The 23,390-nt window shown below is 43.6% G+C and overlaps 1 protein-coding gene across 12 annotated transcripts in view; it reads left to right on the top strand.

Annotated features, from left to right (window-relative positions):
* Nucleotides 1-23,390, top strand: part of COL14A1 (collagen type XIV alpha 1 chain) — a 233,740-nt gene that overhangs the window by 121,809 nt on the left and 88,541 nt on the right. For 9 of the 12 annotated variants that reach the window (XM_053246596.1, XM_053246598.1, XM_053246599.1 and 6 more), the window contains 9 exons: nucleotides 6,666-6,795; nucleotides 7,107-7,229; nucleotides 9,588-9,737; nucleotides 11,804-11,920; nucleotides 13,856-14,002; nucleotides 14,986-15,060; nucleotides 16,778-16,917; nucleotides 20,156-20,279; nucleotides 23,233-23,376. In XM_053246596.1, the coding sequence (XP_053102571.1) occupies nucleotides 6,666-6,795; nucleotides 7,107-7,229; nucleotides 9,588-9,737; nucleotides 11,804-11,920; nucleotides 13,856-14,002; nucleotides 14,986-15,060; nucleotides 16,778-16,917; nucleotides 20,156-20,279; nucleotides 23,233-23,376 (1,150 nt within the window). Of the gene's footprint in view, nucleotides 1-3,887; nucleotides 3,981-4,574; nucleotides 4,659-5,417; nucleotides 5,495-6,665; nucleotides 6,796-7,106; nucleotides 7,230-9,587; nucleotides 9,738-11,803; nucleotides 11,921-13,855; nucleotides 14,003-14,985; nucleotides 15,061-16,777; nucleotides 16,918-20,155; nucleotides 20,280-23,232; nucleotides 23,377-23,390 lie in introns of those variants that run through there. The other 3 variants (XM_053246607.1, XM_053246606.1, XM_053246608.1) reach the window with 3 other exon arrangements.

Consider the following 23,390-nt stretch of genomic DNA (forward strand, 5'->3'; position numbering starts at 1 on the left):
TCTTCCACTGGGCTTTATTTCTTTGTAGTCTCTATCAGTAAAGCTCGTTAAAAGGGAGAGGGCTAATTGATTACCTCTCCCAGCAAGTTGCTGGCCCTTTGATTTCAGTTTCTTCTAGCTTTTATAAGTTTTGTTAGAAAATATTTGGGGTTTGTTTTTATGTTATCTTTCACATCAAAGCAGTAATCTGAAATGGAACAGATTTTTCCTGGGCTGGATGTTTCTTTTCTCTTAAAAGTTTTCAAAAAAATATATACAATGATAATTAGCAGTCTATATACTCAACAGTGTTTACATTTGGGACCCTAATGGATGTGTAACCAGAGGGCCTGCGGAGAAGTGGGAGGTACCGTCATACTTGTGGTGACCTGCAGTTATGTCAGTGCTAAAAAAATCTGGAGGAAAAATAGCTAAGGAAACCAACACTACCCATAAACTGCCTTCATATTAGTCAGTGGGACAGAACATTTGTGAGCTCAGACAGTTGAGTTAACAGACAAGCAGGTGAGCAGAGGTAATGGAATACTGTGACAAGGGAGGAGAGGAGGCCTTGAACAAAAAGAGTGGGAAATTTATCAGCTTGAGGAATACTCGCTCAAGACAGTCACAACCCCTTCTGCTTCTGAGGTGCAATGGTGCATAAAACTCTTTTGTTTCATACCTTCCATTTCACAGCTTTGCGATTCTGAGGAGGAAGGGCTTTGTGAAGGAGCTTGGGATGAGTACCATTCCCCTTGCTCCATAAAACACAGAAAAAAAGAGGAAAAAAATTTGCTTATGAAGTAAGATCTAAGTTAGAGCAGGCACTCCTGTCTTTGTTGCTAACTTTTGTTTTTTCCACCACACTCAGCCACAGTCTCAGGTAACACTCACACACCAGGGATATAATGCAACGCTTTGTTGCGAGTCCATTCTTGCATTGTTATACTTTCTTTTTCAGATAATACCAAGGGCTGTGCATTTGTTTGCTTTTTAAAAATTTAAACCCCTCCTTTCCTTGGCATACAGAGATGCCTAAAGTGGCTTACAATCAAATTTTAAAATGTCAGTTAAATTCCCCCTCTCTAAATTATGCAATCATCATATCATGTGGTTCGACCCTTGCTGAGGTTGTATGCCTGTGTCTGAGCTATACAACTTCTGAATGCTCTTCCATACAAAACTCCTCTCTGCACTTAGAAAAGTAGCATATCTGGGAAGAGGGTTTGAACCTAGCCTTCTCATTTACATGTCTCTTCCTTTGTACAATGATTGGGGGTGGGTTTTTTTGGTAGGGAAGGAGCATTCAGTCCTGTGAGCTTCCCATTTGCAATCAGAAGTGATGCATCCCAGACCAGTGATCTTACTTACAGGTGAAACTCGGAAAATTAGAATATCGTGCAAAAGTCCATTAATTTCAGTAATGCAAATTAAAAGGTGAAACTGATATATGAGACAGACGCATTACATGCAAAGCGAGATAAGTCAAGCCTTAATTTGTTATAATTGTGATGATCATGGCGTACAGCTCATGAAAACCCCAAATCCACAATCCCAGAAAATTAGAATATTACATGGAACCAAGAAGACAAGGATTGTAGAATAGAACAATATCGGACCTCTGAAAAGTATACGCATGCATATGTATTCAGTACTTGGTTTGGGCCCCTTTTGCAGCAATTACTGCCTCAATGCGGCGTGGCATGGATGCTATCAGCCTGTGGCACTGATGAGGCGTTATGGAAGACCAGGATGCTTCATTAGCGGCCTTCAGCTCTTCTGCATTGTTTGGTCTCATGTCTCTCATCCTTCTCTTGGCAATGCCCCATAGATTCTCTATGGGGTCAGGTCAGGCGAGTTTGCTGGCCAATCAAGCACAGTACACTGTATACTTTTCAGAGGTCCGATATTGTTCTATTCTACAATCCTTGTCTTCTTGGTTCCATGTAATATTCTAATTTTCTGGGATTGTGGATTTGGGGTTTTCATGAGCTGTACGCCATGATCATCACAATTATAACAAATTAAGGCTTGACTTATCTCGCTTTGCATGTAATGTGTCTGTCTCATATATCAGTTTCACCTTTTAATTTGCATTACTGAAATTAATGGACTTTTGCACGATATTCTAATTTTCCGAGTTTCACCTGTAGGTGGTAAACCTGTCTGGCACAGTGTTCCCTGTAACAAGGATTCCAGCAGTATTTGCATGCATCCTACAGCTATCTGCTATTTGTACAGGAGGGCCTCATTGTCCTTTTGTGGGTTGCAGTTTCCTGTATCTGTGGACAGGTCTTAAAGACCCGGTTTCTTTATCCACAGCAGGAAATATAGGCAATTTTTGCCTATCCGGGGTTCCTGAGAGGCTGGAAATGACTTCCAGTGTGATTTCTGGTTACCATTTTGAAGCATGGCTCTTTTAAAAAAGCAGGAAATCAGAGCATTTGAGGATTTGCGGGGCATTCCTGGAGACCTGGAGAACATGGTACTGTGCTTCACTGCTCTTATTTCTGCCCCGTCCCACTTTTTGGCCTTTTTTTTTTTTTTTAAGAGTAAGGAACCTAACCCCTGGATTCCCATAGGGATAAAGTTTCTTTATTCGTGGTTCCCTTATTCATGCTTATTGGCAAGAATGGAACCCCACAAATAGAGTCTGCTGTATTTGTATTCAGGTTTTTGGCTGTTTGGACATGCCAGTGCAACTAAAAGCAAAGGCGATCTTCCCCAGTCTGTGACCATCTCTTGGCTCCACCTCCCATAACAACTATTTCTACTGCTATTCCTCTGACAAAATGGCTGCCTCCTGTCATCTTGGGTATTCTAATGCACATCTATGGCCAGTGTTGACTATAACTCCCATCCTCCCCAGTCAAAGGCCTTTGCAGCTGGGGATGATGGGAGTTGTAGTCAACAGCATCTGGGAACCCCTGTTACAGGGAACTAGGGATGCACATGAACTGAGGTTCATGCACTGGATTGGCACTGCACGGAGTGAAGCGACAAGCAGGACCTTTAAAAAAAGAGGAGAGCAGGTCCTTACCTGCTCTTCACCACTGCATGCAGCTTCTTGCTGTGGGGGTGCTCATCCTAAGAACCGGCATGGCATCCGCGGGCACCATTTGAATGGTCAGCATGATGTTGCCCACCACGCAAATGATGAATGCATGGTGAGGACCTGCTCTCCTCTTTTTTTAAAAAAAACATCCTGCTTGCTGCTCCCGTCCCTGTGGTGTTGAACCAGTTACGTACCTCAGTTCATGCATATCCCAGACACAGGTTTACCACCTCAGTGAGACCAAAGAGACCGCCCGGTGTGGCCTTCATAGACAACAGCACTGCACTGTTTGCAGGCGATGACAGACATAGACAGGTAATTTTTTAAAGAGGAAATTACTATTTGCTTCCACCCCCATCCTATACTGTTCTTGGCCAGTGCATCCTTTGTGTTTGGTTTTAGCATGAGCTGCTATGCTCCAGATGTCCAATGTTGCCAGTTTCTGCTAATCGGTAAGATGTGCTGAGCAGCTGTGGCTTTTGCTGTGGTTACAGTACACGTTGCCAAGCATTTGAATTAACAACATTAATTGAAAACCAGTCCCATATAAAACCTGAAGGCTTGAGCTTTTGTTTCTTCCTTTAGCGCGCGCGCACACACACACACACACACTACTGCTGAGCACTCTTGTCAACTTTTAAAATAGTGGGTGTTTTTTTTAAACCCTTCTTTTTATTACATTTTCTAATCCTGTTTTTCCTCCAAAAAGCTCAGCTTACCCCAGTATAAATTTTTTTCTTATATGTCCTAGGGCCTACTTCTTGCGTGATATTTTTGATACACAACAGATTATGCACACATGTGCATGCAGAGGATGGGCAGCCACAGGTATCCATGTTCCGGTAACATACCAGTTGGATTTGTGCACTGTAACACTGCCCCTTAAGATGGCCTCAAGATTTTGGCTAGTACAAAATATGGCAGCTGAATTACTAACTCGGACTGGGTGTGTGGAACCCATCTTGCCAGCTTTGAAGCAACTGCCATTGCTCCCCCCCCCGTCCATTTCCAAGCCCAATTCAAGATAGCTTCTATCGAGTCCGACTATTAATCCCTCTAGCTTGTTATTGTCTCTGCTGGCTGGCAGCTGCCCCTGCTAACTTAGCAAAGACACGTCTTTTTAAAAGTGGCAATTCTCTTATATTTAACAGTGGGGGAGCAACTGGCCCAGTTCACGCCCAGCACAGCCTCCCACCAGTGGCTGTTGCTGGCTTCTACCGTGTGTTTCTTTTCGATTGTGAGCCCCTTTGGACAGGGAGCCTCCTTACTTATTATTTATTTATTTATTTTTCTATGCAAATGACTTTTGAGAAATTTTGTTGATGAGTAGGGTATAAATGTTTGTCGTAGTAGCAAATGTAACATTTGCTACGGGCCCTGCGTTTTTGAGGGCCCCGCACGCCCAGCTTCCAATAAATATCCCTTTCTTGCTAAATGTGCCTTTTAAGAGAAGGCCCAGCACAACAGCATCTGTCCAGTGGTTGCTGCTGGTGCCTACCACATTTTTCTTTTTAGAGTATGAGCCCTTTGGAGACAGAGAATCATCTATCCACTCTTTATTTTTCTGTGTAAACCACTTTGAGAATTTTGATTGAAAAGGGGTATATAAATGTTCACTGTTGTAGTAAGTGTGAGTTTGTGGCTTGGTCTCCCATACTCCAAAATATAGCAAATGAAAAAATTGAATTACTTTATTATGCAAGTAAATAATTTATGTTTTAATATTTACTAGCTGACCCGAGTGCTGCCGCTGCGGCCGGGCCAAGTGCCGCCACCGCCCTGCGGGGGCCGAGTGCCGCCGCCACCGCCCTGCGGGGGCCGAGTGCAGCCGCCACCGCCCTGCGGGGGCCGTGTGCGGCCGCTGCTGCCTTGCCTCCGTGGCTGGGCCCGGCCCGGCCAGCCCCGCCGCCTCACCTCCGCGGCTGGGCCGCTTGGTTCCCTGGCCATGGCCGCCGCTGTTCTCCTGGGTGCGCCAGCCAATCAGGTGCCCCCGCAGCCCAGCCAATCAGCTGGGCTGCCGGGATGCATTTTTTCCTGGCACACCCAGGAGAATTATATATATAGATGTGCATTTTTTAAAATTTAGGACCCCTTTGTAACATATGCTACAGGCCCTGCAATAGCTTAATCCAGCCCTGATGTAGCAGCTCTCCAGGGTTTCAGAGAAAGTCTTTCCCAACCTTCCTGGAGATACCAAGCGTTGAATCTGGGACCTTCTGTATGCAAAGCTGGTGCAGGTCCACTGAGTAACTCAGCACTATACTCTCCTCCTCCTCCACACAGTCTTTTGTTCCCTTCCTCTCTGGCTTTTGAAAAAGCCAGAGGCAGGGCCAGAGGAAGAGGGGAGTGGCCAGGGCAATTTCTGGTGCACCACCACTGGGTGAGGTTTGGGAGTAGCCAGCAAATCCACCGCTTCTGCCAATCTGTCACCCGAAGTGTCCACCTAACCCGTCCTCATTAGTGAGCCAGCCTTGTGTAACGTTCTAATTTTTATATATAATGTCATCTATCTGTAAACCTCTCTTGCTGCTGCTGTTTTTATTTGAACTGATTCTTGTATTTTATTAGTTATCATTTATTAATGATTTACGTATTTTATTTAAACTTGGTTGGCTGCTCTAGAATGTAGCAGCCTGGAAAGTGGGATTAAAAAAGCCACTGGTTTTTACCAGGGCTGTAGGGAGCTTCGCTGTGGCTGGAGGAAGTCCTCCAGCAGCTCCCCTGTCTCATAGGTTTTGTCATCTCATGGAGGCAGAGAAAGGAGCTCCCTGTCAGTGATTCCACGAACCACTGAATGGGGAAGGGAAGCTCTGCCGGGACTGACATGCCCTGTTCTCGGGATTGGCCCCGCCCCCTTGCAGGGTGGGGTCTATACTCAGGAGGGGGTCCATTCGGACCATCTCCCATCCCTCCCCAGTCAGCGTTTCATTCAAATGCTGGCTGGCTGGGCTTTTTTGCCCAGCACAGCCAGAGTCTTAGTGAACCACTGGCTGGAGAGCATATCTCGCTGCCCCGAGATTGTGGAATGTGCTCCCTGCTGAGAAACGATCCTTCCCATCTCTGGCAATTTTCAAAAAACACCTGAAAGCCCATCTTTTCGCCCAAGCTTTCTCACCTTCCTAATATTTTGGGGTTTATTTTTAAATTGTTAAATTGTTTTTAAGTTTTTGTATATGTTTTAAACTGGTTTTATGTTATTGTAAATCGCCCAGAGATGAAGGTTTGGGGCAGTGTACAAATTTGATTAATAATAATAATAATAATAATAGTAATAATAATAATGGTGTGCCTCATGCTCCCAGCGAGCGAGTGCTTTGTTCACCAGCTGAGTGTGGGAGTTGGCAAGGGTCAAGGGTGAGGGGGAGCCTTGGTGGCCCCCCAGACCCCAGTGGCCAGGGGACAATCGTCCCCCCTTGCTCCATAGTCTCTGTGCCCCTGGTTTTTACACAACAACGTATATGGACGCATATGAGGTTCCCTCTCCAACATCTATATCTACTTGTATGGACGGGGCGGAGTGGGGGGACCATGAAGCAGGTTTAAGGACTGAACTGAAGATGCATTGGTTCAAAGTGCAGTATATGGAAGTTTACCTTCATTCTTCTTTCATATTGATGTTTCCCCTGTCCAGGTAATGGTGCCTTCAAGGCAAAATAATTTGCTCCTTCAGCCTTTGCTCTCAGACACTGAATATAAAGTGATGGTCACTCCGATCTACTCTGATGGGGAAGGCATCAGTTTGTCAGTTCCGGGCAAAACCTGTGAGTACAAAGATTTTGCTTTCCAGGGAGGCCAAAATATAAGCATCTGCCCAGGGCCAGCTTCAGGGGACCATTGGCAAACCCATGGCAAACCGTGGGTCCTGAAAAGAGGTGCCCTGCCACCACCACATGAAAGTTGTGGGCACAGAGATGGTCTCAGGGATCAGAAGTGGGTCTTTCTGAGGGCACACAGCAGGTGCCCAACTGTCCTGCCTCCTGGCACTGTGCCAGGTTTTTGTTTTTGTTTTAAATAAAGACACCTCCAGGGTGCGTTGATCAGGATTCCATTTATGATGCATTTTCTTTTTCAGTGCCATTGTCCGCGCCGCGCAATCTGAGGGTGTCTGATGAATGGTACAACAGATTGCGTATTAGCTGGGATGCCCCTCCATCGCCCACAATGGGATACAGGATTGTATATAAGCCCTTGAACAGTGAGTGTTTTAAACAGTTGTCTAGGTCATTTTTGTTTTAATTTTGCATAACTGTACTTTAATTTAATTTAATTTAATTTAATTTAATTTATATACCGCTTGACTCCAGAGGCTCCAGGTGGTTCACTAAAGCAAAAACTAACAAGAACCGCTTTTAAATTTAAATTGTTAAAACAGGCCTGGATGTCGCTGCTTACTTAGGTGTTGCTTTAACCATAAATGAGTTGGTAAACCTGTGTCTGAGTTGCATGGCTGTGCTTCAGGCTGTGGGTGCGGGCTCATAGGATGGAATATTTCCCTGCAAAGAAAAGATTTCTGCACATGGAAAACTAATAGGACCATGAGAAGTCGGGGCTGGAATGCTTCCCTCTCACATGCTATGTTTTCTATGAGTAGGGAAGATTTTGGTATGTGAGTCACACTCACCACTTTCAGCCCAGAGTAGTTCAGAGTAGTTCAGACTGGGGTTTACTGTTTTTTGTTTGTTTGTTCATCTATGGTTCGTGACAGCTAGGCTTACTTACTAGGGGCTGTGCTTTGGAGCATTCAAAGCTGAATAATCCGAACAACCTCTTTGGAACTGCACGGAGGTGATCGCTTCCCAGGCACCTATTTCTGGGCAGTATTGAGTGCATCTGGTGCAGAAGGAGGGGCTGCTTTATGGGAAGCTGAGCATCATGCTGTGTCCCAGAAATGTCTGTCCGAGGCTGGGACCACATGCGGGGCATGGTGGGAGGTCTGCACGGTGAGCCCTGGGAGTGGATATCCCTTTCCCCATAGGGCTTTATGGGGAAAGCACTTGAAAGGGCTGCTAGTGCTTCATGTCATGCCTCCTGCCCTGTCCAATGTGCTGTTCCAGCTGTTGCTGGGACAATATGGGGCTCTGTGCCCTGTAAAGGAGCCCCCCACTGGAAGTGTGCTGTACTGCACGGAGATGGGCCCGCAGGGAGCAGCCACTTCCACAAGGTTCCAAAGGGGTGTGTGTGTGTTTGTGCAGACTATTCTGCTTCAGGCACTCCAAAGCACAGGCATATTTATTTATTTATTTAAATTTATATACCACCTAGTATAAAAATCTCTAGGCGGTGTGCAGAAGTAAAACATAAAATATAACACATTTAAAATCCATAAGATAAAAATTAGATAAAAACATGTTAAAAACATATTAAAATTTAAAAATGTTATCTATTACTTAGGCGAATGGCTAATCGCCCATGATAAATCAGTATTGCCTTTTGCCAGTTGGTGAAAACTGGTAGAAAGGTTTTTTCCCCCAAATTCAATTTTTATTAATTTTAACAGTAGTAATATTGTCATTCATTGCAAATACACACAAAAAGGTGGACTTCCCTCACACATCTCTTTGTGAATCATCAGCTATAAAATTTACCCTTGCTATAATAATAATTCAAAACATAAATTCAAACCCTTACAAACATAGCTAATCTACCCAACCTGCAGTTTTTTGCTAAATTTCAAACCTTGCTGTAAAGTCCATAGTAGGAAAAAACTGGGAGAAAGTTAGCTAATTTGCAACAAGGGACTGACATTGTTTACATGCAGTCTTGTGTAGGTTTACTTAGAAGTAAATCTCACAGAGTTCAATGAGACTTGTTTCCTACTAGTAAGCTGCAATGCCACATTTTTTTTTACAGACTTCTTTTCTTTTACAAAATACAGCCCCTGAACTTGCACTTTGGAGGGGGGCTCTGTTACAGGCATAGAGGAGAAGAGCTGTTCCTTCATGCTCTTTTCATGCCCCAATCACTTCCTTCAGTTGTTTTCACCCTACAAGGGAAAATATATAGGTACCCGTCTCTTTTCTCCAGTAGGGGTACAAACAGTTAGCAGCGGGGTGGGAAGGTCTTTGGTGGGGAAATGACACAAGAAGAAAGGATTAAGAAGCCACTCTCTGCCACACTGGTCTCTCCCTTGAAGCTATAGATTCAACAGCTGCATCTTGTAAGACAAAATAAGTTTGTTGAAAGAATAATGGAATCATGTGTGGTGTGCAGTCTGCCCTAGGCATAGGCCAATGTTTAAGTAAACATTTATTTGTGCTAGTCACGTTAGTAGACTTATTGCAGGCTGTGTTAAATCTCTCATTGCACGCTAATTTCTTGTAAAGTTATTCCTAAAGTGTTTTCCATTTAACTGTTCCCCACCCCAATCTTTCAACGTGGGACAGGCTATAAATTCAGCAGTCCAACAAAGGTTGTCTCCATGGAACAGCAGTTATAGTATTTAAAAAGTGAGCATCATTTTTGGTCATAGGCAACGAGCAATTAAATTGCACCATTTCTTGATTTAACCTTGGGGGGACATTTTGCTTAAGTCAGATGTATTCCTTTCTTTCAGTCCCTGGACCAGCACTCGAGACCTTTGTGGGAGATGATATCAGCACTATCCTTATTTTGAATTTGTTCAGTGGAACTGAATATAGTGTTAAAGTGTTTGCTTCATACTCAACAGGATTCAGTGACGCCTTAACGGGTGTGGCCAAAACATGTAAGTGTCCTTGATTTTGTATTGTCCTACTTTTAGTCTCTGTAGGCCATATTTCATGAGTAACTTTAGGGTTAGACATCAAATAGAATCTGAAATGGAATCCTTTTCCTTTTCTGCTCTCTCTACGGAAATATTTTTGCTTGCTATAATGCAGTAGGATCAGGGGCGTAGCCAGGCTGGAGTGGGTCCTGGGTCAAAAAGTGAAGATGAGCCCATGGCCCCCGTCCCCCCCATACCGCATCAAAGATACACCTCCCCCCCTTTCTTTGCTACAGAAGAATTATAAGGACATGGTGAAAAACAAAACATTCTCAGCTCATCCTTTCTGTCACTCCTATGCAAATACTATCACATACACCCCATGCACACAGACATTTTCACACACATATGCACGTGTGTTTCCCTGGCTTCGAAACTTTTTAAAAAACATATATACCTCAGCTTCAAGCCAAGATGAGTCCTCCAGTCAGGAGCCAGGAGCATACCAGTAATTCAGGGAGGCAGGAAGGGGAAAGCAAAGAGTGAGATGTTGCCCAACCAGAGTCCCCCTCCCTTAGGGGGCCAGGGATGTTTCCCCACCCCTGCCTGGTTCAATTATAGTGACCCCCTGCTTTATATAGTTTAAGGGTTAAAAACCATGATTGTTAGGTTGTCATATCTCACATCCGAATATTATTTGGTACTGAAAGGAGAAGAGAACCATTACCTAATCAAATGCTTGTTCTGATCAATATACAGCCCTTTCATTCCATATAAAATGTGGTAAATTCAGATCTTAAAATCTCTTGTGAGAAAAGACTTACCATATCATATCATTTTGGGTGCCTGAAACCCAGTGATGCAACTGTTAAAACTAGGATTTTTATGAGAAAAATCACAAAATGCTGACATTTACCAGTAAATTTTAAGGGAAAATGAGTGCCTTCACTAAGGGACTTCACCCTCACTTCCATCATTTAGCAATTTATTTTTTATTTATTTTTATTTATTTTATTTAGCAATAAATGTATGGCTGTCATTTTCCATTTATTATAGCCCAGTTATAAATGCCTGAAAAACACCACATGGTGACAATTTCTAAAAAAACATTTAGAAATTGCTAAATGTAAATCTCAAGTCCAATGATGTTCTTTCAGCAAATGACACATTTTATGCACATTTCCATAGTTTACTGGTAAAGGATTATGATTATCATGGCACAGATGTAAATTTCAAAAATAAGCCTCATGAGGTAATAATTTCGAATATATATATATATTCAGAATATATATTGGCTTAATTTCTGCATTATTTTCAGCAGCAGCTTTGCTAGATACTTAAAAGACCTGGGATCTGGGCCCAGAACCCCACTTTTGATAATAAAACTCAGTCTTATCTCCTGAGAATAATTATATACGTTTTTAAAAGTCTCTAATGTTATAACAGAGCATCTATGAAGGTGGAGGCAGCAGAGAGGTGAGGCTAGGAGTCTTCTCCCATGCTCTGTGCAGGTGCCTCCACTGCTGCATTTCCTTTCTGGAAGGGGTCATGGAGGAGGGAGGCAACTGATGTGATCTGGGGCTCTGAGCAATTCATTGGGAGTCTGGGCCCCATGGGCAACCCCCTAATGATGTCCCTGATTTCCAGCATATACTGGTAAATGTGAGTAGGAAGGAAGGGTCTGGAAAAGTTGCAAAGAAATGAATAACTATACATATATTGTCAGGCACATGTTAAAACTATAATTTACAGCATTATAAGAATTCTCAGTGTTCAAGGATGTTGTTTTCCAAACAGTTTGATGACAGATTTCTTTTCGACCTCTTCTTTTGAAACTGATAAGACGTTCAGAATATCAGTTTGTGATATTGCAGGGTGTGTATGTGTTTGTGTGTGTCAGTTGTTGAAAGGGGAAAATATTTCAATGAAAGGAAAAATGATCAAATGTCATATTAGAATTGCTCTAGGACTTGGGCCTGCCTAAAGTGTATCTTTGAATGCTGCAGTTGTATTTATAGTATGCACATGTTTAAAAGCATTTTTTAAAAAAAGAATGAATGGATGTGTTTGTCTGTATTCCACTGCAGTGTACTTGGGTGTGACAAATCTAGGAGCTTATCAAGTCCGCATGACGAGTTTATGTGCTCAATGGCAGCTTCACAGGCATGCAACAGCATACAGGATAGCAATAGAATCTCTTGTTGGTAAGTCAGTATATCACATAATATGAATATGACATTTATTTATTTGTACATTTATATACCGCCCCATACAAAAATGTCCCTGCGCAGTTCACAATATAAAACCAATTAAAACATTAAGATAATTAAAACAATTTAAAATACAATCAAAACAGAAGCTTTAAAACTATAAACTAAAAGCCTGACTAAACAGGTATGTTTTTAGGTCCTTCTGAAAAACATTCAGAGAAGGGGAAACTGTAATTTCATTAGGAAGCCTGTTCCAGAGTCCCAGGGCAACTCTAGAAATGGCCTGGTCACCACCAACCAAGCCAGTGGCAACCATAACCAGACCTCTCCAGATGATCTTCAGGTGGTGGGGTTGATGAAGAAGGCTCTCTCTTAAATACCTTGGATCCAAGCCGTTCATTTACAGCTTTTCAACAAAAGTTCCCAAAGCAGTTTACATAGGTATAAATAAGTAAATAAAATGGCTCCCTGTCCCTAAAAGGCTCACAATCTAAAAAAACAAAATATAGAATAGACAGCAGCAACAGCCACTGGAGGAATGCTGTGCTGGGGATGGATAATGTTCTACTAAACATTAAAGATTTCTTACTGCGTCCCAAAGGAGTACCTTGTCCTTAATATTCCCTGGCTGACATCCAGACAAAATAGTCTAGTAATTAACATTAATGGCACATTAGTCTTTTAATGGGAGAAGTTAGACTGTCTTGTCCCAATAATTTCAGTGGGACTACTTGTGAGGTATTTAGTCTGGATGCCAGCCACTATAATTTTATAGCAAAGGCTAAATTGTAATGAAAATTGCCTTTCATGAAGTAACCCATCTTACATGGAATAACAGGTAAACCCAACAGTTTTGCCAATAATGGACTTAATTTTCCTAGAACCACTTTGCAAGCCTGATTGAAATGCATGGAAATGGTGTTCTTGGGTGGTTCCCGTTTAATGAGGTTTATGCAGTTGTTTGTTAATACTCCCTTTCTCATATGTTAATTGATTGTATTTTAAATTAATTAAGCAATAACTTAGAACTGGGAATTGATGGAATAAAAAAAGGCTAGTAGCACCAACAATGGCATTTCTAGTTTTGTTCCATCTCTTGTTTCAGTTGGTCCAAAAAGCATTAGGTCATTTGAGCTGGTGTCAACACTAATAATGTCCTTTCAAAAGGGAAACAGAAGATTCTGTGTTCCATCTGGACCACACACAATTTTTGTGCCATTACAGTAGTCTGTGTATTGGTGTAATCTTTTTCTCCAGAGAATTGCAGTGGAGATTTCTACACTGCCGGTTTCCAACAGTTTAGCAATCATCTCATTTATGCACGGAGTTCTGGGAGCCATAGTTCTGTGAATGGGGCCATGGATAACACTCAGCACCCTTGCCAACTACAATACCCAGGATGTGAGGGAATCCATGACAGACTAATTGGTATTAAATGGACGAAACTCCTGAGTATAGATGTGCCCAATGACTTCAGGTTAAATTGGGGTAGTTATAGCACTGCAAAACGTGTCCTGAAAGAAATTTATAGAAACTTGAGCTGAAAGGTATGCTAGTATTAATATATCCTTGTCTCAGTTTTACCATATTCCCTAAGTCATCTATTTCAATAGATGATTGAAGACTGTTTCATAAGTAAATATAGAGCAAGATCTACCACTAAAGCGATTGACAAGATTCCTGTTGGTTACAATGGATGACTGTGTGTTTTAAATAAGCTAGTGATTGCCATTGCATATTATATTATTATTTATATTATTATTTAATTAATATAGCAGCATCACTATCCATGGTGCAAAGCTCCTTGGTGGAAGGAGCTTAGAACTGAAAATGTGTCTTTACTCAGTAGGGCCCATTTTATTATGTCGTGTCTATTCTGGAAAATGATCATAAAGTCCTCATACCTGCAAGTTCGTTTTCTAATTTCAGATGGAACACAAGCAGAAGTACTGCTTGGTGGAGGGACTCCAAGACACTGTTTCTTTGAGCTTGCACCGGGAACGGCATATAAAATCAGTGTTTATACACAGCTCCATGAAATAGAAGGGTCCGGTGTTAGCATAATGGAGACGACATGTAAGTGATTTAAAAAATAACAATAATGCCATTTCAGTGCAGTTTGTTGTGTTGTTATCAGGAGTCAGAGTCGGCAGAGGTTCCATATTCTCATCTAATTTCATTTGATATAATAGTATTAAGGATACTGCAGCTAGAATCAGGAACCTCATGAGCTGAGCTGGGACCTAGGCTAGTGAGCTACCAGAAACTCTATGGATTCTGGCCCCAGGGCCCTATTCAGTATCCTGTTCCAGGCAGGAGTTCACTGGATTCCAGGAGTCAAAGGTCAACAGTGGACCAGCTCTGGGCAGGAAACTGACCGAGGAACAGGACAACGGCTAGCTCCCAGGGCAGGCTCAGGACTTGGAGAGCTCCAAGGGCTGCTTGCAGGGCATCCACCAGGAGCAGTTCCAGACAGCAGGCTTTACCGTGGGCTTACTGCAAGGCTTTGCTGCGAGTTTGAATTTGCCCCCCAAAACCATGGCAAAAAGTGGATTCTTTTTTACCCTGGATATAAATCAGGCTACGCTCTAATGCACAATGAAAAACCCAAGTTGTGTCTGGAGTGCTCCCCGATAGCTTGCAGGGACATGGGGTAAATCTGGCCAATATGTGAACACACACCCTCCATTCTGGTGGAGAAGCGAGCTAAAAGCCCCATCTGGGAATGCTCCCGGGGGGCGGGGAAGGATGTCGCTTCAGCTGAGATCTGGTCCCAACTGACACTTCAACTAACTCTGATATGCTTTCAAGCATATCTTTGCAACCATAAGGACTAGAAACCTGCTTGGAAGGAAGGAAGGAAGGAAGGAAGGAAGGAAGGAAGGAAGGAAGGAAGGAAGGAAGGAAGGAAGGAAGGAAGGACTGAGGTTCTCAAGAAGCTAAATTCTGTACTCAGTGCCATATTCTGCATTTGATCTGTGCTCTCTTGGAATATAAGTAATGCATATCTGTTGTCCTGTTTATACAGTCCGTCTTATTGATCTTTTATTCTTCTTTAGTACCATTCCCAACTCAGCCACCACCAGCTCCTCTAACCACCACCCCTCAACCGACAATTCCTCCTGCAAAGGAAGGTAAAACTGTTTCTGTAGTAAAGTAATACATGTAGTAAAGTAGTAAGGTAATAGACTTACTGATTCTTTTATTTTACAAACTGGTTTTTAGTTCTTCCAGCCTTGCGTCCCACAGCTCCCATATTCCCATGTCACAATTAGGGATGTGCGAAATGTTTTGGATACAAAACGTTTTGTACCCAAAACAGCCTGTTTCGGGTGTTTTGTAGACAAAACAAAACACCCATTTTCCAGATCCAAAAGTTTTGTATACAAAACAAAACATCCCTGTTTCGGCTACAAAACATTTTGTTGTTTCGGACCTCCATTTTGTGGTGATCTCTGAGTCAGTCTCCATTTTGTGTTTGACATCTCTTTGAATTTCCCACCCTTCCAGCCTTCTGATCAGTGACCTAAATCATGGGCTGACCTGCTGACAATTCCCTCCTTGTTCCCCATTGGCTCTTTTGCTTCTTGCCACTCTTTACTGACCCCACATTGGCCAGGGGAAGGGTTGCTAACCCATGGGGTGCTGGGTTCTGCTGTTTCTGTGGTGTTCTGAGTGTAGATTCCCTGGTAGCAGATGAGAGTGGATTCTTGTTTTTCACTGAAAATCTGATATGCTACCAGAGAATCTACAATGAACACCTCAGAAACAACAAAACCCAGTACCCCACAGGCTTGTGGGTGTGGGGGTGGTTGGCACCCTATGTGCACTACACAACCCCTCACTCTGGGCAACCCCAGTGCCCCCCAAGTGAAATTATGGGGCTGCTGAAACCTCCATTATTCCCTATGGGAGAAATCTTAAAGACACGTAAACCAACAAACCACAAAAGATCAGCCCTTTGCCCAATTCCTTTGAAATAATTCTGGAAGTTTCCTTGCCCCCATTGGGCACTACCACCCACCACACTCTGCTCTGGGTCATCCCTTTCCCCTTGATTTGAGCGATACATTTGCTGGAATCCCCATTATTCCCTATGGGAAAATTCTTAAAGATGTGTAAACTTAAAAAAGTTCACCAAAAAAATCAGCCCTTTGCCTAATTCCTAAGAAATTTGGGTGGTAGCTTCCACCCACTGGACACTACCACCACCACCCACTCTTTTTGCCCTGGGACCCTTTTTAAAAATCCAAATTGATTCAGATTCAGAAAATTTGGCTACAAAACAAAACAGGGCTGATTCGGATTCAGAAAATTTGGGTACAAAACGGGGATATTTCGATTCGTATACAAATCGAAACAAGAAAATTCCAAAATGCACACCCCTAGTCACAATGGCCTTTAGCCAAGGATGATGAAAGTTGTAGTCCAACAACATCTGGAGATCGAAGTTTGGGAACCCCTGATTTATGGAACTCACTGCCACAAGATGTGGCAATACTGCTAACCTAGATGGCTTTGAAAAAGGATTATAAATGCATAAAGGCTGAGTCTGCCCATGCCTCCTCCTCATGATAGCTAAATGCCACCTCCAGGTTCAGAAGCAGGATGCCTCTGAATATCAATTACTGGGAAGCAACAGCAGGAGAAGACTCTTTGCCTACATGTCCTGTTTGTGGACTTCCCAGAGACATCTGGTTGCCCGCTGTGAGAAACCAGATACTGGACTAGGTGGACCTTTGGTCTGATCCAGCAGGGCCCTCCTTGAGTGCCACCTGCAGGTTTACATGTGTTGGGGAGGAGAGTTTAGATGGTATCCTTCTGATTCCAAAGTACTTTGTTCCTCTATAGTTTGCAAAGCTGCGAAGGCTGACCTCGTGTTTTTGGTGGACGGGTCCTGGAGTATTGGAGATGAAAATTTCAACAAAATAATTGGCTTTCTGTATAGCACCATTGGCGCTCTTGATAGGATTGGGCCTGATGGAACTCAGGTGAGAGAGAGAGAGAGAGAGAGAGAGAGAGAGAGAGAGAGAGAGAGAGCGAGCGCACATTGCTGTGAATGCAAACATGATGAATGTCTAATTCAGCTGCCATGTATTCTGTGAATCAAAATTATTATTATTATTATTATTACATTCTATATCCCGCTCTTCCACCAAGGAGCCCAGAGCGGTGTACTACATACTTAAGTTTCTCCTCACAACAACCCTGTGAAGTATGTTAGGCTGAGAGAGAAGTGACTGGCCCAGAGTCACCCAGCAAGTGTCATGGCTGAATGGGGATTTGAACTCGGGTCTCCCCGGTCCTAGTCCAGCACTCTAACCACTACACCACGCTGGCTAATGTAATGTTATGGCCAGTAATTTTGAAAACCATGCTCTAATTATTGGTAGGATTTTTCTTCTCATTTTTCAATGTGCATATTCTCCCAGAATATAGTTTATTTCTATAAAAAGTCCTAGAAATGTTTTTGTAAGTCTCATTCATTTTTGTGGAACCTGCTTTCAAGTACGCCTGCTGAGGGTTGCAGCCTTAAACCCACTACATAAGTGGAGCCCTCAAAAGTGCTGGCATGAGCTGAGTCTGAGTCTTATCAGTAGGATATGGCAGGAACTACTACTACTATTCATACTATTCAGACAACACCAAGAAGCCATAAGGGAGCCTTATGGAGTACAGTGTTCTCTTCAAACCCTGTAGTTAGGCTGTGAATTAAACTCCTTTGTGTATTGAAGTTGTGATCTCTCACAGATTTAGTAAACCCTGGGGGGTTGCTGAAAGCTCCTGTGGGCAGTGCAGAGCCCTTTCTTCAAGTAGCAGATTTGCATAGGAGCAGTTAATTGTTGAAACAAGAGCCTCCCCATCTCTGACAACTTTTTAAAAAGGCAGTTAAGACACCTTTGTTCACCCAGTCTTTTAATTAGATTTGCAGGTTTTAATAGTTTTTAACAGTTTTAACATTGTGTTGAACTGTAAATTGCTTTAATGTTTTCATTCTGTTTTAATTTATACTGCTTTTATTGTAAACTGCCCAGAGACATAAATTTTGGGCAGTATGTAAATTTGTCTAAATAAATAAATAAATATAGAGGGAGTTCATCAGAGGAGGCCTGATATTGTGGCACCTGAGGTGGGGTACCAAATGATGTTTGGGTACATGACCCTGGCAGTGTTCTCACTAACAGAGATTCCCAGATGTTGCTGACTACAACTCCCATAATCCCCAAGCAGAAGCCATTATACCTGGGGATTCTGGGAGTTGTAGTCAATAGCATCTGGGAATCCCTGTTAGAGGGAACACTGGACCCTGATAGGTGTGGGCCAGCTTCCTTTGAAAACCAACCTTTGAAAGTGGCTCGGGGTGGAGGGAAGCTTGCCAGTAGCCCCTCTCCTCTCTTCGTGTTTCTTGCAAGTGTGGCAAGGAATATGAGAAGAGGCATTCCTTGCCAGCTTGCAATGGTCAGATGGGTCTCAAAGAGCGGCTCAGATGGTGACACTGGAGGTCATCTGGCTGCCCTGCTGGCGCCCCAGTAATCTGCTGCCTGGAGCAGTTGCCTTACCTGCCTCATGAAAGGGCTGCTCCTAGAACTCGCACAGCCCTGACCCGTCGCTGTCACTTTGGTATGTAGGAAGTAATGCAGCTTGTAGTCCCTCAGTAGGAGGATCCGGTCTCCTCCACTTAAGTGGAATCTTCTGTAACATGAGGCATGTTTATTTCTTCCATTGTAATCCCACTTTTCTTCCAAGGAGTTTAGGGAAGCACACCAGTTTCTCTGCCCATTCCATATGATCCTCACAACGATCCTCTGAGGTAGGAGAGGCTGAGAGATAGGGATTGGTTCAAGGTTGCCCTGTGAGCTTCATGGCTGAGTGGGGATTTTATTCCTGGTCTTCCAAGTCCAGGTTTACTCACTATGCCACACACAGTGGGGAGAGTAGAAGACGACGCATAGGACAAGTAAATACCCCTTCCTTCTTTTCCAGCGGTAGCTGCATTGTGCTGTCAGAAGAAATGCAAATTCCCATTCAAGCAGCTCTTCAGAACCTCTCTGTCCCTTGCAAGCTTTGCACTGACTGCCTTTCCTAACGTTTTTTCCAAATCTTACAAGAAGTGCAAGGAAAGAAGAGGAAAGAAGAGCTGCTGGCAATAGGAATGTGCAGAATGTTCCGACCTCGGGATGGGACATTTTGAGAGTTCCAAGCTCAGAACAGAACTCCCTTCAAATGAAGGGCCTGTTCTGAGCTCGGAACAGAACGATCCTGTTCTGAGGTGGAACGTTCCATGTGCTCTGAGTGCCACGTTGGCCTCCAAATTGGTGCTCTTCTGGCCTCTGTGTGTGATCAGCACCACCATGCAAATGGCCGCCACACATGCGGAGAGGCCAGAAGAGCGCAATATGGAGTCCAAAATAGCACTCAGCATGTTCTGCTTTGGAACGGGGTCTTTCTGTTGGAACAACCGGCTTGACCTGTTGTTCTGGTGCAACTATCGGGGCCATTTGCGTTTCGTTCCAAGCTCAGAACAGAATGCAAATGGTGTCCTGTGCACATCCCTAGCTGGCAACCTTCCCTCCTTCCTGCCCCTAATGTCACTTTCAAAGCTTGCAAGGGTTGGCTTTGAAAGGGGACTGGCAGAGGCGTAACTAGGGAAAACGGCGCCTGGGGCAAGCACTGAAATGGCGCCCCCCCACTGCACCACCCCACCGCCCCCCCCCACATACTACATTATACTTAGGTTTTTCCTCACAAGCGCCCGCCGCCGCCGCCAAGCCAGGCCACTGACTGGCTGCCAGGCGCCAGCAAAGCAATGGGGGGGGGGCGCAGGCGGCGCGGAAGGGACCGCTCATGGGGAAGGGGGCACCGACACGCTCCCTTGACTGCTGCAGCGCTGCTGCACTGAGCAGGAAACATTTGTATTAACAAAAAATTTTTTAAAAAATTTAAAAAATTTGGTCATGGCGGCGCCCCCCCACGTGACCATAAAAGATGGCGCCCGGGGCACGTGCCCCCCGCCCCCCCTATAGTTACACCTCTGCAGACTGGCCTCCTCCAAGGGATGGGGCAAGGCCGCATTTGGCATTTCGCTTCAGGTGCCACAAGACCTTGGACCTGCCCTGCACCTCCTGAAGCAGCTGCCTCATCCAAGGCCTGCCCCTGCCTGACCAGCTTCCACTTCTACTGGCTGAGTTTACCATGTTGGTGAGTCACTCAGATGTCCTTTATATTCAGGTGGCAATTGCTCAGTTCAGTGATGATCCCCGGACAGAGTTTAAACTGAATGCCTATAGAACAAAGGAGACCCTTCTGGAAGCCATCCAGCAAATCGCATACAAAGGAGGAAATACAAAAACAGGTAGGCTGGGATGCCCAGTTGAATTTGTTGTTGCTGATTTCGGCATAAAACAGCCCCTTACATTTTAATAAATGAATAAATAAGCAAGCCAGAGTGCACAGGGAGCTTCTCTTTTGGTGGGTTCTCTTTTAGAAGCTAAAAGCTTCTCTTTTAGTGGGTATCTTAGAGAGCGCCTTCTTCTGCACGATCCCCACCGCACGTTAAGGTCATCTGAGGAGGTCCGTCTCCAGTTACCATCAGTATGTCTGGTGGCGACCGAGAGGGGGGTCTTCTCTGTGGCTGCTCCTGGGCTGTGGAATGCACTCCCTGCAGAAATCCGTAATCTGAGTTCATTCTTGGCCTTCGGAAGAGCCCTTAAGATCTATCTGTTTGGCCTGGCCTTCCAGGGTTTTTAAACTGTTTTTAAACTGTAAAGGTTTGTCCTGGTTTTCTAGGGTTTTAAAAAACTGTTTTAATTGTTTTAATAATGGTTTTATGGATTTTTTAAAATAGTTTTTGATGTTAATAATTAGTTGATTTTAGTTTTGTTTTCATGTAAAGCACTCTGAGCCATTTTTGGGAGGGCAGTATAGAAATCAATCAATCAATCAATCAATCAATCAAATAGATAAATAAGAACATCAGCCACTGGAAAAATGAATCCTGGGACCATGCACATATTTTTCTGGGTCTGGGGGGCACTGGTTCAGTGTATCAATTGCCCAGAAGGCACATGGTACTTAGGATGATTCTACTTTAATACTTGGATGTTCCATGTAACAGATGGGAAACAATAGATAGCTTCTTGGCCTAGGGGCATGATTCTGGCTTTGGGTATAAGGAGTCCTGGGTTCAATTCCTAGACAGGGTTGGCTCCAGAGAGGGGGCAAGTGGGGCAGGCACCCCCTCTGAAAATTAGTTTCCCCACCGCAGCTGCCCCACTTTCTGTTTCAGAAATTCAACATGTGGTACACAGCTCATCCACCCAGAAATACACTTTGCTCCTTCTGTGCCCACCTCAATGGTTTCCCCCGCCCCTTCTAGTACTGCCTCTGTAGACAAAGCTGTGCAGTGGGGGAAGAACAGGACCACAGTTTCATTCTTTCCCCCTCTTTCTTTCTTTCTTTCTTTCTTTCTTTCTTTCTTTCGCTTTTGAGGTCAGGACCAGAATCGATTAAATGGAAGGAAATTTAGGCTAGATATAGGAAGAATTTCCTAACTGTAAGGGCTGTTGGACAGTGGAACAGTCTGCCTCATGCAGTGTTGTGGGCTTTCCTTCATTGGAAGTTTTCAGTCAGAGACTGGGTGGCCATTGTGCAGGGATGCGGTAGAAGTTTTCCAGCACTGGGCAGGAGGTTGGACTAGAAGATCCTGAAGTACCTTTTTACTCTGAAATTACCTTCAGAGGTAATTTCTGGAGTACCTAAGTACCTTCTTACTCTCATCTATAAATTAAAAAAGTGTTTGACATGACTGAGTTTTATAGGAGCAGCAGGCTGAGTTTTATAGGAGCAGCAGATTGCTTGGGATCCAATTACTTTCATTCTGAGAGAGTTTCTCACACTGCCAGATCATTCCTGGGCTCAGTTCCAGGTTCTTAAAAATAATCATAACCCTTTTGTCCCTGCCTGTGTAAGGAAACATCTCTCTGATCTGAGCTTCTCATCCCCAGGATCTTTTAGGGAGACACTGCATCATGTGCTACCTCCTCTAGTTGGGAGCTGCAAGAGGCAGAGCCTTTTCTGCAATTATTATTATTTATATATGTTTCACAACAGTAGCAGTGACAATGTTCTCAAAGTGATTTCCACAGCAAAAGAAGTGAAAAAAATGGTTCCCTTTTCCCCCCAAACTGGCAATCTTAAACAAAAAGCACAACCCTGCAAAGGAGACACCACCAGCAGCCACTGGAAGGGATGTTGTGCTGTGCTGAATGGTGACAGTTGCTCTCTCCCTGCTAGATATAAGAGGCCCAGAGCCACTACTTAAAAAGGGGTCTCTTTGCCCAGTTAGTAGATGCCACTACTGTTGTGGAAAGTTCTTCCTTGAGAGGTTCATTTGCCAAGCCGCTGGCAGTCTGTGTAGACAATACTGAGCTAGATGGACCAATGGTCTGACTCGGTATAAGGCAGCTTCTTATGTCCCTGTGTACCGTTAGAAAGAATGTGAAGATGTTTCTTTTCCAAAAAACATTGAAGTGGTAGTGAGATGGCTAGGGATGTGCAGAACATTCTGAGGTTGGAATGTTCCTCCTCTAAACGCTTCACTTCCACCTCTAAACGGGCCGCTTCGACCATTCTCAGCTTGGAAAAGAACATCCTTAAAAGTGTGTGGGGGCGGTCCTGTTCTGAGCTCAGATCGGAATGACTCGTTCCAAGGCAGAACATTCCAACACTGTTCTGGGTGCCATTTTGGGATTCAAAATGGCACTTGGAATGCAGGTCAGACCGTTCCAACACAATGGGGCCGTTCCTTTGGAATGACTGGCTCACCCGGTTGTTCCAAAGGAACACTGTGCATTTTGTGTTCCATTCTGAGCTCGGAACGGAATGCAAAATGCTTTTCATGCACACCCCTAGTGATGACTGTAACATTTACACAGCAGTAATTAAAATTATATGATTTTGTGGGAAGGGATATTTTATTGGGTTTTAATTCATCTGTAAGATTTGTATCCTTGAGCCGTGTTTTATGAGCAAAGGTGAAATACAAATAATTTTCAAAAATGATTACACTTTATAAAGTTATTATTTATTTCATTTGTATATCCCAAATATGAATATAAGAATGTCTTTTTCTATTGCAAAATAACACAGAGAGAATTCCTCCTAGCAGATGTGAATCAAGATTAGCTAGAACCTATTCATTGTGGAATTACTCTTATTCTGATAATATGTTATATTACAGATTACCACCATTGCATGCTGCCTACATTACAATAGGTTTTATTTTATTATATTTTCTTTAAAAACAGGCAAGGCAATAAAACATGCTCAGCAAGCCCTATTTACCATTGATTCGGGGACCAGAAAGGGAATCCCAAAGGTTTTAGTGGTGATCACAGACGGGCGATCACAGGATGATGTGAACAAAGTCTCCAGAGAAATGCAGCTAGATGGTAATGTCTCATTC

The sequence above is a fragment of the Hemicordylus capensis genome, chromosome 4 (genome assembly GCF_027244095.1).
Source record: "Hemicordylus capensis ecotype Gifberg chromosome 4, rHemCap1.1.pri, whole genome shotgun sequence".
NCBI classification, from domain to species: Eukaryota; Metazoa; Chordata; class Lepidosauria; order Squamata; family Cordylidae; genus Hemicordylus; species Hemicordylus capensis.